At 39.6% G+C, this 16370-nt stretch overlaps 2 protein-coding genes across 2 annotated transcripts; one reads left to right on the forward strand and one right to left on the reverse strand.

Annotated features, from left to right (window-relative positions):
* The first annotated feature begins 49 nt into the window (after positions 1 to 49).
* LOC140936991 (uncharacterized) lies at positions 50 to 5822 on the forward strand. Its single transcript, XM_073386506.1, has 4 exons — positions 50 to 659; positions 2349 to 2459; positions 3107 to 3247; positions 4013 to 5822. Exons 1-4 carry the CDS (start codon positions 178 to 180, stop codon positions 4449 to 4451), a joined length of 1173 nt encoding a protein of 390 aa, XP_073242607.1. The 5' UTR covers positions 50 to 177; the 3' UTR covers positions 4452 to 5822.
* Positions 5823 to 13224: 7402 nt separating this feature from the next.
* LOC140938892 (uncharacterized) lies at positions 13225 to 16202 on the reverse strand. The gene has a single exon (XM_073388419.1). It carries the CDS (start codon positions 15688 to 15690, stop codon positions 13984 to 13986), a length of 1707 nt encoding a protein of 568 aa, XP_073244520.1. The 5' UTR covers positions 15691 to 16202; the 3' UTR covers positions 13225 to 13983.
* Positions 16203 to 16370: the final 168 nt, after the last annotated feature.

The following is a 16370-nucleotide window of genomic DNA, read 5'->3' on the forward strand; positions in this document are numbered from 1 at the left end:
ATTCCACTGCGTGACCTGGCCTGGGACCAGCCAACAACAAGGCACATTTGTTTTCAAAATGGCAGTTAGATTACTGGAAGCCGGTTTCGACGAAAATATAAGTCCAGTAATTGAGCCCTGCCTTAAGCTCAAGGCATAAAACTTTGTTAAACGTTCTGATATCTTATATTTTACTTCATGTCTTCTTGGGCTGGATTTACGGACGAGGAGCTCTCCCGCTTAAGGCAGCAGAATGTACCAGAAGGGGATACCTCATGCGGAGGGCGAAAGAAAGCGACGATAAACTCTGCAAAAAGACAGCGACCTCGCGAGAAAATACGGTCAAGAACGCCTTCAGCAGATGTGAAACCATCACTTGATGGAAGGAAAGAAAATGCAGAGGAAAAAAGCTCCACATTAGGACGAAATAGAACTGCCTCAGATAGTAATGAAAAGGCGGCGAGGCAAATTGAAACAAGAGATGAAGAGAGAGAAAATTCCTCGCCAGAATGCGAACGACGTGTTTATAAGAAAAAGCAAATACCTGAAGAAGCTCACCCACAAAGAAAGGACGTGCAGAAAACAGATAACCTTCAGAAAAGTAAAGGGACAGAGGTTGACTACGTGGCCGAGAAAGATGCGATCAATGATCTCCCAGAAATAATCGACGAGAGTGACAGGTAAGTCTTCAATTAAAGCAGGTTTAAGGGAATGCCAGTGTAACCTTAGATTATACTAAAAAAGTTCATCGAATGGTGTTTTGTTTTAATTTATCAGGCTCTATTTTATACTCTTTCCCTTTCCTGCGCTTAATGTGATTTAAACATTTAAGCTTAAATTAAATTTGCATGAATTCCACGATGACTCTATCCGGTATCCTAGAAACGTCAGTGTCAATTTTATTTTGACTTGTCTAGTTTTCGACATTTTTTTCTAGTGTGTGAAATAATATATATATTATGGCAGTTATGGATAACCTGTACATGTCCTGAACTGAGTCAGAGGCACACTACTTGCATCAAGAACATTTTTGTTCATCCAAAATATTTTGAGGATGTTATCTGCAAAAAAAGACCAAGGCAGATAACACCCTCCAAGATCGTTCTTCAAAATCTTTGCATATTCTTCTTATTTTTTTTTCGGTATATTGCTTATTATGGTTGTTTCACTTAAACCGCTTAACTCAGAATTTGAATTCTCCAGCTTGCTGTAGTGCTTAGTGCTTTCTAGCATAATTGTTTTGCCAAAGCTGTTGCTTTCTGTTGATCCCCCATGAGCAGAAAGAAGGAGTGGGGGTTCTCCCTTGTATAAGCTGTAATGTTATGTATACTGAAAGGTGTGGTTTTTGAGCCATTTTGGCTGGAAGTTGGATACAGATTAAATCGTTTTAAGGATTCACATAGGGTAAGGTTTTGTGCTCACTGCTGGGACCAGGGTCTGGAATTGGGCAATTTTTTTATCATTTATCTCTTAGGAAGGGTGTTTCAGGTCTGCAGTGAGGTAGGGGACTTCTCACATTTGGATCTGAAATAGGCTAAGGGTGCCTGGGCATAATAATTATACTGCACACCCTAATATCCAGATTTTCCAGGAGTTATCCACCATCCCTTTGGATTCTTGTATTGTGTGATTAGGGAGCTTAAGCAAGAATGATAACGACAGTCAGTCGGTGGTGAAAATGTTTCTTAAAAAGTGAAGTCACACTGTTTCACAAATTATTCATCGCTGATATTACATGTTGTTTAATTTTCAAGTGTTGGTAAATTCTTCCAAAGTTGAATTTTCAAGAAATGTATCTAAGTTTTAAAAAAAGAATTAGAGATCCATTGTCTTCTGTCCATGTGCTCAACAAAACATGAAGTTAGGCAGTTTCACGTCGTGGTTGTGCAGCAATGGCAAAGAAATGTAGAAAAAAGCATGATGCACCTTCAGAGTTATTTTTTGATTAATATCTAAACCTATTGCTTTTTGCTATTCTCATTGCTGTTGTCGTGTTTGCTTAAGTTCCGTATTAAGTCTAATAAAATCCTTTCCATTGTTGCACAATAAACTGATCTCATTGGTTCAGCAAAATGTTATTGGATGAATGATGTGAATCGTCCACCCCAAGCAAGAACAAGGCAGTTTCAGCATTAGCTCTTAGGCAAATACAAAATAAGGTCTACCTAAAGGAGGTTTTGTGAGCCCGCCAGACTAAGCAACCCTCACAAACCCTTGTTTTCACTAAAACTGCTGGACACAAAACCTCCCCTAAGTTGATGTTACATTTTCACGACCTGCTGTAGCTCTTATGACCTACAAAAGTGTCCATTTCATTCTCAGCCCTGTCTAATATTTTTTCATTTTTTCATGTTTGTTGTGGTTTTTAGAATACAGGCCATTGAACTGTCTGCTTGGGAGAAGATGCAAGAGAAACAAAAACAAATAGAACAAGAGAACAAAAGAAAGAAGGCAGCTTTACAGGAAACAATAAAGAAAAGGTGAATTCACAAAAATGAGAATATGGGTTTTGGAGACTTTGTTGAAGATTTATTGAAATGGAGGATGATGCTTTAAAGGATAGTTGTTTGAATTGTTTGAGTACCTCCTTACTTCACACATAACTGATATCACAAGGTCGTGCTAGGTCAAGAAAAGAAAATGTATAAAGGGCCCATTAAGTAGCTGTTGCATCCCCTTGCCTCCAGATCACTTAATTCCCAGTAATAATCAATGATGATGTCTTGCAAGGTGATCTTAACTTTTGAGTTTGTGCAGGAAATCTACGGTGTGACCATTCAAACAAAATCTCTTTGGCAGTATTTTCACATGGTAATATTAATGCTTTTCAGCATTTGACAAGAGTGAAATGTGAAATGCTGCTGTATTTTAAATTTCAGCCCTTTTGCGTGTAAAAGGGTTAAATAGAACTTTTACACACTGATAATGTATTTAGTTGCATGTTACAGTCAAAATGACAAAACAGTGAACACTTGAAATATTTCAAGAATGTTTATTACTGGTTTGACCAACCACAGCAAAGATCAGGACTTCCAAGCTAGCCACAAAACCGCCATTTATTGTCACAGTAATATTTGCCTTAGTGCTTTATCCCCTTTGACTCTTCATTTATTACTTTTTGCTTCAGATATCAGAAAACCCAGGCTGAAGCACAAACTCTTTCTCTGGTTCAGAAAGAACTGAGTCATCTTGACAGCCTTCTGTCTGCTGATGTGGCAATTCTGAGAGATAAAATAGAGGAAAGTAGTAGAGAATATCTTCAAGCACAGTAAGTAACTGCAACATATTTATGCAGGGGCAAGGTACTTTTTATGAAATTATTATGAAATGTTACATTACCTTTCCTGTAGTGTAAATGATTGATGATTAGTTTTCTTGTACAAACGTAACAAAAAAATATATCAGCAGTGTCTGTGAATAATGTAATATCTATAGGCAAAATGCCTTTGAAAACACTGTGGAAAAAAGTTTGCATTTTGGTTCAGTGGGTAGTGTACATGTATGATGTTGTCGTATTCTCCTTTTAATTGCCTTTGGGCAAGTTGGCTTAAAAAAGATAAGTTTGAAACAAAGTAAAAATTAAAGTTTGAGCTATGGGTAGAATTGAATGGAAATGTATATACTTCAAGACTTCAATTTATATAACTATTATGTTTTTTATAAAATCTGTCCTCAGGTTACACCAAAATATTTTCTTTCTGCTATGAATAAAAACTATACCCTGGGTGCTAGGGTTTTTTTTCTTTCCTAATTCCTGATAGTTTGCAGCAAAGCCGCAACAGCGAGGCGCCAAGCGCAGAGAGAAAAAAAAGTTCAGTCTTTCTACAGAGAAAGAAACATTGATTTAAAAACAAAGTTTACATTTTAAACGTCTCATGTAAAAAATGGTCTGCTTGTACGTAGTAAGATCAGATATCTGTGTGCTACAAAGACTAATATTACACTTGCATGTTTTTAAGTCTAAACATATTTGTGGCGTTGAATCAGAATTGACTTGAGTGATCCCTAATTAAAATATTATTTCTATTTGTAGAAAAAGATATGAAAAGGCTGAACATGAATTTGTTGAGGCAAAGATGGATTTACATAGAAAAACGGAGCGTAAAGACTTGCTAACGGAACACCTTTACACCATCATTAGAGAAAATGAACTAAGAAAGGCCAGGAAACTAGAAGAACTCATGGTAAAGCTCAATGTGTCCCCTGACCATATACTTCTTGTGCAACAAACAGATTTTCTTGAGGTTGGGAGTGATGAGTCAAGGACCAAACAGGACAGTGCGGAAATTTCTGTGTTGCAAGAAGAAAAAGCGAGTGTTCCAAGGCAAGGGCTGGATTCTGAATCAAAGGAATCCTGTCAGGTTACTAGTGGGGAAGGGACAACTACCAGTAGGGAAAACACGGAGGGTAATACTCGAAGGGACTCGGGGAATGATGGCCTTGAAGAGAGCGATGATACCGTCTCAAGCTAGCTAATTTTAGCGTCTTGTCCCGACTGTAATTTTACAGTTTGCAAATGAGGGAGGACCCTGATGAAATGCTTTGCAGTTTACCCCACAGAAGAAAGGAGCAGGGGTTTTAACATGAAAAGCTTGAAGGGAATCTCCTTTGTTATGACAAATTGACCTTAAGGTTGTAATTGGCAAAACGGTGGAGAGACCTAAAGGACTCTGAACTTGATAAATCTAACAAATCTTCATGCTTTCCATATTTATACCCCTAAATATTTTATAGTATTCTTAATGTGCCCCAGAATGTTCTTAGAGTTGGTGTATTATTCATAGTTTGGGTTTTTATAGGTGTATTTTCTTATGAAAATTCATAAAGTACAGCTTTGGGCAACTGAAGAAAACAATAAAGACTGTTTATTCACTAAGTTCAGTACTAGCCTGAGATCATACCCTCTACCTATGTCTCTCCCTCTCTGTCTCTCGACCGCTCTTTAAAAAAAAAAACGCCTGATATTTTTTATTCTATTTTATTAGCTTCGCCTGTTACTGATCAATTAATAATAAATAAATGCTTAGTAGGCACGGGTGCCACAACAGCGGTGAGCCAATTACAGTGGTCCCGGAGCTTACAAGATATGTAAGAAACAGTAAAACTTCATTTGACAATTAAAAACAACAACGGAGACGGACAGACACGTTACGTGAAACGTTACATGACCGACAGATTGTTTTCCAGGATCGTGGGTTCTCTGGGTCGTAGTTACGTTGTAAGGCACGCATCCATGTAGTACTTGTACATGATGGATTTGAATCGGCTGATCTGAAGGTTGCATTAAAGTTGAAGATCATTTGCTTATGTGCTCCAGATTCTGGTAGTTCTATTTAAAAAGGATCTCTGAAAAGTGACAGTATTACATTTCCTTCAAATAAATGGGCCTTTCATATGCTGTTGCAGCATAAACGGTTGCATTATAAACTGGGTAAAACTGGGTAAGAGATAACACTTCGCGAGCTCTATTGTAAATGTTTTAGTGCTAGCCAATTGAGTTGAGAGCAAAAAAGGACTGAACTCTCGCTTTGCTGGCTATAAGGTAGGAGCCCTTGTTTTCTCTTAAAGAAGTTTGGAAAAAGTAGGAGAGCAAGCCAAGGCATTACATTTGAGAATTGTAATGGCAAAAATGATTTGATTGTAAGGATCTTTTGAGAAAGAATCAGGCTTCCCCGACATGGCGAGCAGTTCATCTACCTATTTGGCCTGGTCGTAAAGGCCCGCCTCTTTATCTGGTCAACTGAAACAGGCTATGCGTCCTGAGAAGATAGCAACCAACGATCAGGCGTTCTTTTTTCGTTTTTGCCCTCGCCTCCCAAACAAATATGGAACCAGGGTCACCTGATCGCAGGTTTACTGGTGTTTTAACCGATTTTTAACCTAGTAAAGTTTTTTTCTGACCCAGCTGTTGATATACCGTACATATATTTTTAAGGAGGGACAGCCTCACTCAGCGGTTGTTGCACCGGACATCTAATCGAAAATCAGGGAAAAGTTAGTCAAAAGTGATTTTAAGAGAATATATTTATTATTTCTCCTCTACTTTTATTGTTTTATAACATTTAAAATTCTTTTGTACATTTCACGGACATGATTAATATTTGCTGATGTTGGGTTTCGAAGAAAATCAATCCTTTTTGCATGTTATGTTTAGGAACTATCAATTCATGTACATGGCACGTGACTTACCCAAAGCATAAATAAATGGGTGAGGGGGATGGCTGTGAGGGGAGGGTGGAGTCCATTATCAGGACTAAAATTTGTGAAATTGTTAATTCAGTTGGTCAGGGAAAGGTCATGGAAATGTCAGAAATCTCTGGCTGCGGCAACCATATACCTTTCTAGTCCTGGTATTTCACTTTGAAGTTGTCTCCATCACTTTTTTTCTAATAGTAATTGTTTTATTTTGTTTGGCTTTTTTGTTTTTTGTTATTGTTTTTTTCGCTTTTCTTGTTGAGCGGTGTAGAAGTGTTTCACAAGGGGATGATGTGGCCGCAACTTTAAACTGGTCAAGTGACCTTTTCTATATACACGATGCGTTTTTCCCCCGGTAACCAATCACATAACCATTCATACTTCAACTTTGGGTTTTTCCTTGAGGGCTTCAGCACATAAGGAAAAAGGCCTTTACTGGAACTAAGTTTTGGATTGTTTCAAGTAAATGTAACTGGAATTGAAGTCAGTATTGCGTTGTTTGTAAAAACTGACATTTTATTTTCTATCACCAAATCTGCATGGACACGCATTTCAAAGATTGTTTTCAACTTGATTCGTCGTGTCAAGTGTTAAGCCCTTGGCAACGTTTTATGTAATAATCTTAAAAGAATGCATATGAATAAACCGTCCCCCTTTGCTTTGAAATGTGCCCAAAGTGACCCACGCAATTAAACATGTGAGTTACTGAAAGTTGAATAAGTATGTAGTATTGCTGACAAATAACTATGTATGTTTGAAGTGAACCCAGGTTTATCTTTAGAGCGGTTTTCACTTGACTGTCGAATTGGGATTGGTTTTGGTTTTGGTTTTGGTCTTACTACGTCCTTTGGTTGGCTAGTGTATTTACTTTGGTTTTGGTTTTACGACAGTCAAGTGAAAACCGCTCTAAATTAAAACATTATCGCATAGACATAAACCCCACAAAAACACTTTTGTATTAGGAAAAAGAGAGGGCACCTTCCCACCTCTGCCACCAGAGAATCCAAGACCGTTGGTCAAGTCAAAGGGGAAGAAAAAAGGTGAAGGTCCCTTTCTGCAAGACATATGGACGTAATTCCCTTTTTTGGCGAGGAAGAAAGTATGTAAACTCTCGGGGTGACCAGTCTTGTGAGCGAGAAGCCTGCGGCGAGCGAAGCAATGTCCTTAAATGGAGAGCTTGCGATATTGCGGTTTCGCAAAACCAAGCGGTTTGGGGTATTGAGAAATTTTCGGGTAATTTCAACGCGGTTTGCAGTTTTATTATGTTATTCTGTGCGGTGTTTATACGTATTTCTGTGCGGTTTTGCAGTGTTCGTCCCCCCCTTACGCCCCCTCTATGTAACTAAGGTATATAATTAAAGTATTTCTTCAAACAAAGACCCCCTTTACACTGTTGCGGGCAAATTTATGAACCGACAAAAAATTGCACGGATCCGCCTTTCGTTAACATGAGCCCGCTTTTTTGAACGGCAAACAATACAGCAATTTGTAACAGAATGCACACTGTTCCGTGTAAAGGGACTGCACGGGTAAAAAAAATTTTTGTCCGCACCAGTGTAAACAGCGTCAAAGGCACCGCCAAAGTTGCAGATAGGACCAAATCCCTAATTAGCCGTAAATAGCACAATTGTTTCATTAATTGCCTATTTAGTTTCAGCCTAATATTATTGGATGACGACGATTGTAAGTTTTTGTTTTTTTCCAACGAGGGTATTGTGGCTGATAATAACATTGTGATCATTTCCTGTTTGCGGCACAGGCCGCGACCGGCACTTGTGTAAGGTGCAGAAGACCCATGACGCTATTACATTACGGAACGGCGCCTGTAGATCCGTGTCGCCCGCAAAATCGCGGGTCCCATGACTATTTGCGCGCTCACAAAGGGAGCCGACGCATGTTGCGTCCTTTGATTCAAGACTCAAGTGTTAGGGTATTGTTTCCACGATACAAAGGTAATTTAACTTAACAAAATCTATAGATCCAAGCTTTCGCGCTACTCTCTTTTATAAGGAAATGCAAACGCTCAACTTGATAAATATTTTGACTTCATAACATATTTTAACGATTTAGGCCAGCAGAATGTATAGAATTCCAGGAAAACAATTCAGGAAGCCGAACGGTTTTGAACTGCGCTAGACGTTATTTTTATCAGTATGCAAATCACCTACCCAATCACTTACTTTCCATCGAATTGAAATATCCTGACTTTTTTTAACCACTTTTCGATTTGATTCGTTTCATTTTATATTATTTTGTGCAAGCTGAGCTCTTTCATGCGAATTTACGCTTTCAAAAGGAAAAAAAACTTCGAGGAAACGTTGTGTTTACAACCACGGCAATTTGTATCTATTTCGCTTCACTTACGCTTATATGCAAATTACTGTTCATCCGCCGGATTTCGCTGGAGACAAAAATATCGATTTTAAATTCCCAAATGCTTGCCTTTTGGGGCACCCCTTTTATTTTGGCTATCAAGATTTTAAAAGCTAAGCTTCAGACTTTTCATTCCAACGTTTTAATGCGGGAAAGCTAGGAGAAATGCTCCAACTGATTTAAGTCACGCAACACGCTTTAAGACCGGATAACTTGATCTTTCTGTTATCTTTTGTTCTTCTATTGTCTCCAAAACAATAACGATGTTTTACCAATTTCCACCTACAAATAATAGGACACATTTGATTGACAGAAAAATTTGCATTTACTAGCGACGCGTATCTACAGGCGCGATTCCGTAATGAGTGGAAATACCCTTAATTATTGCTGGAATAACAATGAAAGCAGTTATGGTGCCCTCCTCAATATTCCAGTACTTTTTGTTTATCGCAAATGACAGAAACTCGGTATGGTATCAATTTCAAAACAAAACTGAATGCTAGGCTGACTTGCAATACGGTAAAGGGGTGATTTGATCGATTTTTAACTTAAATAAAATTGCGCAATTTTACAGTTAATTGCCATTAATTGTTAGTAATTGTTAATAGGTTTCTGTCTGATTGCTGATAATACTATTCATGAATAGTGCTAATTACATTAAATCTATTGTTATTCCCATAAGGGTATTTCCGCCAATCACAACATTGGTCTTTTCTTCTTTTGGCGGCACCCACACGAATAACCTTAGTTAAGGCACAGCCTATCTAATCGATTCATTTTTCACAATACCTTGTCGCAAAAAGATCTTGTGTGTTGTAGTTGGCAGTATGAGGAGAAATCAACTTCTACCACCGTACAAAGACCAGCCATGTACAAACTTAAACAACAAGGAGGAGTTCGCATGGGACCTTAACGACGATTCAAGAATTCCAGCATTACAGCTACGTTCAACCCAAAAACACGCCACCTCCATCGTGAATGATCAGAGCATGCGGTTAAGGTCACTGGAAGCTCGTTCTTTTGACTTTCTCTCCAACAATTCTCATTCATATGAGTTTAAACGAAAGTTTGGCTGTGTTCAAGCAAGATCCTCCCAACGACTCCCAGATGGCCAACCAGCCGTGGTGTTCTACGAGGATAAGGACACCGACAGCTCGTCAGACGAGGAGTTCATCGCTTTTGAGGCTGATAGAAACTCTGAGGCTGGGACGTCAGGAGAATCGCCTTTCTTGATCTACAAAGAAACTCGTAATGGTCAAGCTATTCGATTGTGCACATCAACTTACAAACAAGTGATCAAACCAAAAACAGATTGCAGACGAGTTTTTAAGACGCGTAGGCCAGAACTAGGATGCTGCGAAGATTGTTCACATGCACACCATCACGTTGAACCAAGACTTCAACGCTATTCACAATGGATACCATTCTACCAAGCGAAGCGATACGGCAGCAATGGACCATCCCGTCCTGAAGGTTACCTTACAGAGAAATTGCAGGCCCTGAGGATCAGCCCAGATTATATGCACCAGCCATTCACCCCTCAAAGAAATTCTCTCCAGCATTGTCAGACTCAAGGAGTATTTCAAAGCTGTTCACACGAGTCAAGGCGCCCAGACCATTCCAAAATGCAAGCTAAAGAAAGCATTGTCAGCCCTGTACAGCAGCCCGAAACCCTCACGGCTAATCAAACAGCGGGCATGTTATTCACTTGCAAAGATGCCGACGTTATCATCCGAACCAAAGGCAAAATCAAGGACGCAGGTCAGGCTACTCACACCAACACTACCCTAACTACCAAGCCGACAGTCCAGGTTATTCATACCATCCAACAGGTTACAGATGGCGACTTTATGGATACAATGGAGAACAGCTATGAACAGCACCACTTGAAAGAGCCAAAAAGACGCCATTCCCATTCACAACGGCCAACAACGACAGACGCCAATAGCGGCACACCCAAGAGAATACCAAGGAATCGGAAAAGGTTTTCACACCAGCCTGCAGACAATCAAGAAAGTCCATACACACACCTATCAAATGACTCCTACCACCACATTCATGACACAAGGAAAAAACAAACTAATTGGATGTACGTCTGCTTAGCCAAAACCGGAAAAGGAATCCACAGCCCAACACAAGTCGCAATCCAGCGTACTGATCGTGATTCAAGGCCTCCGCCAACACAGCAGTTTGCCAGAAGGAGGAATGGCACAGCAGTTTTACCTGCCATGTCAAAAGGACGTCAAAGTCGGTTCCGCACCATGTTATTTCCTCGTCAGGAGAGCCGCGAAGAAAGTTGTGAGGCCACTGTACTGGCTGGAAATCAGTGGCGACGAAGACGAACTGGAGTTTGCCAGGACACTGATGTCACTCACGAGCACCGGAGATTTACACGAGTGTTGGCCAAACGGTTTTAAATGCCGGAATCCAAACGAATAAGTGCCTTTACAAACTGTAAATAAGTTACATTAAAGTTACACTATTTCCAGGTTTATAATTTCCCTCAGTTTACTTGCGAAGAACTGCAAAATGGACGAGGCTTTTTTCAATTTTGGTTACAAAATCGGGCCGTTTTAAATACTATGCTAGCGCCTTAATTTCTGGTGTCAGCATTTGCACGCCTCAAGTTGATACATACGCCACCACAGTTTAGGACGTAATTTGAACAAAGAAAAGTTTAGTGTAATTTATATAATTCACAATTATTGTATAAGGTTGGGTGTGATATGATGAATTCGGCCTCTGCGGATATCACCTTCGTTATGAAGAATTAGCTGGCTAAAATATGCCAACAGGAAGCAGAGAAATGTTTTAAATAAACAATTGAAATAATAAATACCGCGAATGCTGTAGAAATTTTTTTGTTCCCGCGCAGATTTATCTTGGCAACTTGTTGTTTGCACGACTCTTCACAAAACGGCATAGACATTCCCTTGAGCTCTATTGTTATCGTAAAATATATATTTTATTCTTAATCAAAATCAGAATCATAATGCCAAGTGTTTTTTTGGGCTTGTTAACGTTAACTAGGAACACATGATCTTTTAGACTTATGTGAACAAACTGTGTAAACCAGGTGGCACTCGTGTAAATAAACTGAAATTAAGTGTGAGATATGTCCTGTATTTTAACACCTTCTATAGTCTTCTAAAGTCTGAATGTAAATCTGATTATTGGTGTTGAAATCTGAGCTAGTCCTAACGAGCAGTGGTTTTCAGTCTGCGCCAAAGAGCCGTCTTCAAAAGCGTCTTACGAAGGTTATCAGGCTAATGGTGCCTATGGATGGATAAATTCAAAAACGGTAAGGCCATTTCTCGACTAACAGTGTACAGGCAACAACGTCGTTTTTATATCGGGCGAATTCGGTGCGAGCCGAACTTCCGTACACAATAGTAAGTGACACATTTGTATTTCGTTAGCCTCAATAATATAACTCGTGAAATACCCTTCGGATATTCACGAGTAAAAAAATGGCAGCATTTCTCGCCTATGATGGAACTTTAGCTCCCTAATCACTTCTTAGACCTCAGCAGTTTTTACTCCTTAACACCGGGCAGCATTCGCCTTGTGTTGCGTTAACCTTAAGCGTGAGTGTTGCGTATTCTTGGTTTTCACATGACGTCACCAAAATTCAAACTAAGAAACTATCGCTTCTTCTGAGTTTCTACTTTCATGTGATATTAGAGCACCTCAAAACCTTTATAAAAACAAATTTTCGGTTCAAAAGGGTTCTTTGTTTTGCGATACAGGACGCTTGAATTTCCAGGCTTTTGCGTGACGCGGCATTTAGCTGGCGGCCGGGAAAGCTCTTATGTGGGTTTAAAACATCACGGATTCGATTTTTGGACATTTTGCTATCTAAACATTACTTGTCTTAAAATAAATATTACTTTAATCTTTATGAGTTCCTCAAGCGAAGAATTCATGCATAAGTAGGAAAACTCAAAAACAGATGTTTCTGTTGGTTTCCGGCGGCCATATTTGTGCCCCTGAAAGGGACACAAACATGGCGTCTCCATACAAAGCTTTATAAATTTGGGTAAAACGTTTTTCCGAATATCTCGCATATGAACTACTGCATAGACCTGATTCTTGGCAAGGCTTTTTCAATATTTCTCTTCTTTCATTTCCAAGATTCTTGACTTTCTGTATTAAAAGATGTCCATTTTTATTTCTGCTTTCTCACGCGAGTGAAAACCGAGAATTGTGCTCTTCCTCAATTTCCCCCCTCCCCTACCACCGGCACCGCAACCACCACCGCCACCACCAATCAACACGGCCTAGACGTATCAATTGATGGAGTGGTTATTCCGCTATTTTTAAACCTTCTTGATAATTTCATCGAAATCATATTAGTTTTGTTGAGCTTGTTACAGTTACCGCGAGAATAAAAGCCCCTCTTTTAAACGCCTCCCATTTATTAAAGCCCTCTTTTGGACCCCTAAATTTATATAAAAACCTCGAGCGTCTTTCAGATCATTTACGGTATTTGCAATTCGCAATTCACCTCGATTCGGCCGGAAGACTAAGTTCAATTCATAGGCCCTCTTGTGGGATCGCCGCCTTCGATAACGAGCACCATCACAAATGTATCTCTACATAAATCAAGGTTCAAATATTTTAATCTATCTATGGTATTCTTACCAATAATATTCACAGCATAAAACTAAACTAAATTTTAACTTTAGCTCACGTACTTCAGTATAACTGAGCTCTTAACAGTGAATGGACTTAAGGAAAGATTTAAAAAGTTTGCGTCACTGTTGTCAACTGAGTAAAATGAAAGATATCCTGGACAAACAGTAACAAAACGGAGACAAAACTTGCGATGTTAATATATAGGACGATATATAATACATGCTTGCGCGGAGTTCAAGTTTTGAACACTTAGCTGTAGAAAACGGCGATAAGTATTGGTTAAAAACATGAGGAGTGATGAATGTTGAAAAATATTTCACCCGAAGAGAAATTTCGTATCTCCGCGCGGCCATGCAATGTCCTCTATATCTCCAAGCGGCCATGTAATGTTCTATTTATTACATAAAAACAAATGAAATACCAAACCATTTTGCTTTATTCTTTATGCTGCGAGGGGCGAGATTGATCTGTTGCCATAGCAACGCTGATCTTTTCACGTGTGAAGATCGACATGTTCTTTTTATTACATAAAAACAAATGAAATACCAAACTATTTTGCTTTATTTCTTATGCTGCGAGGGGCGCGATTGATCTGTTGCCTTAGCAACGCTGATCTTTTCACATGTCAAGATAACATGTTATTTTTACTTGTGAAGATATCATGATTTCGCGCGAAAGCTCACCTAGTATTTCATTGGTGGCTATATAATAGAATTATTCTGTAACAAGGCGTGCTTTCATTCGTATCGTCCTGCAAAATAGTAAAGCAAGCAAGAGAATATGTCCTCTTGAACAAATTCATTGTTCATTTTCCCCAATCTCCTCTTTCAATGCTCCAAGCGGTGATATAGTCATAAACTGGATCCATTGATCATCCTTGGAAGACACCACAAGAGTCCCATCGGAGAAAAGCGCTATATCGGTGGGGCGTCCGTCGATGGGGAATGCCCCTTGGAAAGTCCCGTCCGGTTTGTAGGTCTGAATGGAACTAGAACCCCAATCGCACACCAGAAGTATTTCGTCATTAGGGTCAAAAACCATTCCTGTAGGCAAGACCAGATGACCGTCGCTGTAATTGTCGTCATCCTTTCGCCCAAAATGTCGAAGAAACTCTCCATCTTCATTGTACACCATGACGCAACCTTTCTCCATATCAGTTACGTAATAATGTTTGTTGTGGTAAAGAGCTTTAAACGGAAACAGCAAAGCACCCTCGCCAGCAAAGCCGAACTTCAAATCGGGTTTTCCGAAAGGCGTATCCGAATGTACGACAATACACGCTCGGTATTGCTTCGCCAAAGGCTCGCAAGTGAGCAGTAGTCTACCAACGCAGTCGGATGAAACGAAGCAATATTTTACACCCCACTGGGAGCTGCTTCTATAACTTACTTTGAACGTTCCTTTTTGGGGGTTTATAACATGAATATCGCGAGCGCCGTTGACAGCTATAAGGTCTTTCTTGTCCCTAGAAAACGCGACGCCCGAGAACATCATGGGAGGCTGGGACGAGTTCACTGGCACTGTGAATCTTTTCAAGAAATCCCCATTTCTTTTTAAGAGCAGAATATTGTTGTTTTCGGGATCAGCAACAGCGACATGCGTCTCTCCATCTGTGGCAACGCTTAGGGGAGAAAATGACTCAAAACCGAAGTTCGACGGAATAATCTTACGAAGGGTGGTAAGAGAGACTCTCATGGCCTTCAAAGGAGTGCAAAGTCCGATTTTTACACCGCAGCTGTCGTTCATTGACAAGTTACCAAAGCCATGATGTTCAGCCTTTTGTAGAAGCTCTTTATTTGGGTCAAATCTCACGGTGAATGAATCCAGTTCATTAATCTCTTTGTGCAAGTTGTCTTCAAGAACAGTATCGTGGGCCAGAGAAGCCAGTGCCGTTTTCATCTTGGAAATCTCGGCATCATCATCGTCTCGATCGAGGACTTTTAAAGAAACATCCACTTGCGTTTGAACTTCGCGGCAAAAAGTTTGCAATCTGGTTTGCACGCGCATGAAGACGTCATTTTGTTGAGAAACAAAATCTTCCAGTTTAGATGTCAGCTCACCCTCGTTTTTCTTGATCATTTCAATAAGACTATCCGCCGCGTTGTGAATTTCCTCTGTTAACAATTGCCCGTGTTCGAGTTTGCGCTTTCGACACATTTCCAGTTCCTTCATAAGTTCCTCTAAAACCTCTACTTTCGTTACACACGCTTGAATTCCCTTGGAAAGCTTTTCTCGTTCTTTTTTCGGCTCCGTCTGCAGCAGTAGCTTCACTAAGAATACGTTAGTCTGTAAGTCGTCTATATCTTCTACCCGAATGAACGATTGTTGTCGACAAGTCGGGCACTGTAAGTAAGCAGGCCTTGATCGTGTTATAATATTTTCAAGACACGGTCGACAAACGCTATGATGACACGTTGGAAGAACTTTTGGATCTTGAAACTCTTCTAAGCAGACCGGACAACAAAAATCGTAAAAGTCCGCATCTGCATGATCTTGTGAAGCCATTTTGATTCAGCCGCGAATTAAAACCAGTCAACGCCAGACACACAACATCCTGTGAACATAATTGTATGCCCGACGGAAAAATGATTTTCAAGTAATAAAGATCCATTATGGTAATGCGTACAGTGTGGCTATCACAGATTTGCATATGAAGAGAGCAGATTGTTCTTAGGGAAAAATTATTTTTGTCCGCGTTAAGATCGATTAATAGATAAAGACAATTAAGGCAATTCGCTCTATTTTAGAAGAGCAATTCACTCGTGAAGAAAGCCTAAAAAAAGTGTACTCTTCATGAAGGTTGTTGTATTGAAATATTTTTTTGTTTATTCAGTTGTTTTATCAGTAGGCATTGAGAAAACGATACTTTGTGCCAAAACATACAAACAGTCAATACTCTTGATGGTGAATTTTGATCTGCCAATGTTTTAGAACAGAGCAACTACCATTTAGGGGCTATTTACATGATGCCAGAGTGACTGTCATTCCGGTTTTCATTCCGAATAAAATTCTCTTTCTCGTACGAAATTTCATTCTGGTATCATGTAAACTGAAAACGAATTTCGTCCCGGATTGAAAATGGCAAATCGTGTAGTTTGGAGGTGAGTGGCGCATGCTTATCTGATCTGGCAAAAAAAAAAAAAACACGCAAACCAGAACGCCTAAGGCTGAGCCAGTTGATTTTA

Source organism: Porites lutea, chromosome 5, assembly GCF_958299795.1.
Source record: "Porites lutea chromosome 5, jaPorLute2.1, whole genome shotgun sequence".
Lineage (NCBI taxonomy): Eukaryota > Metazoa > Cnidaria > Anthozoa > Scleractinia > Poritidae > Porites > Porites lutea.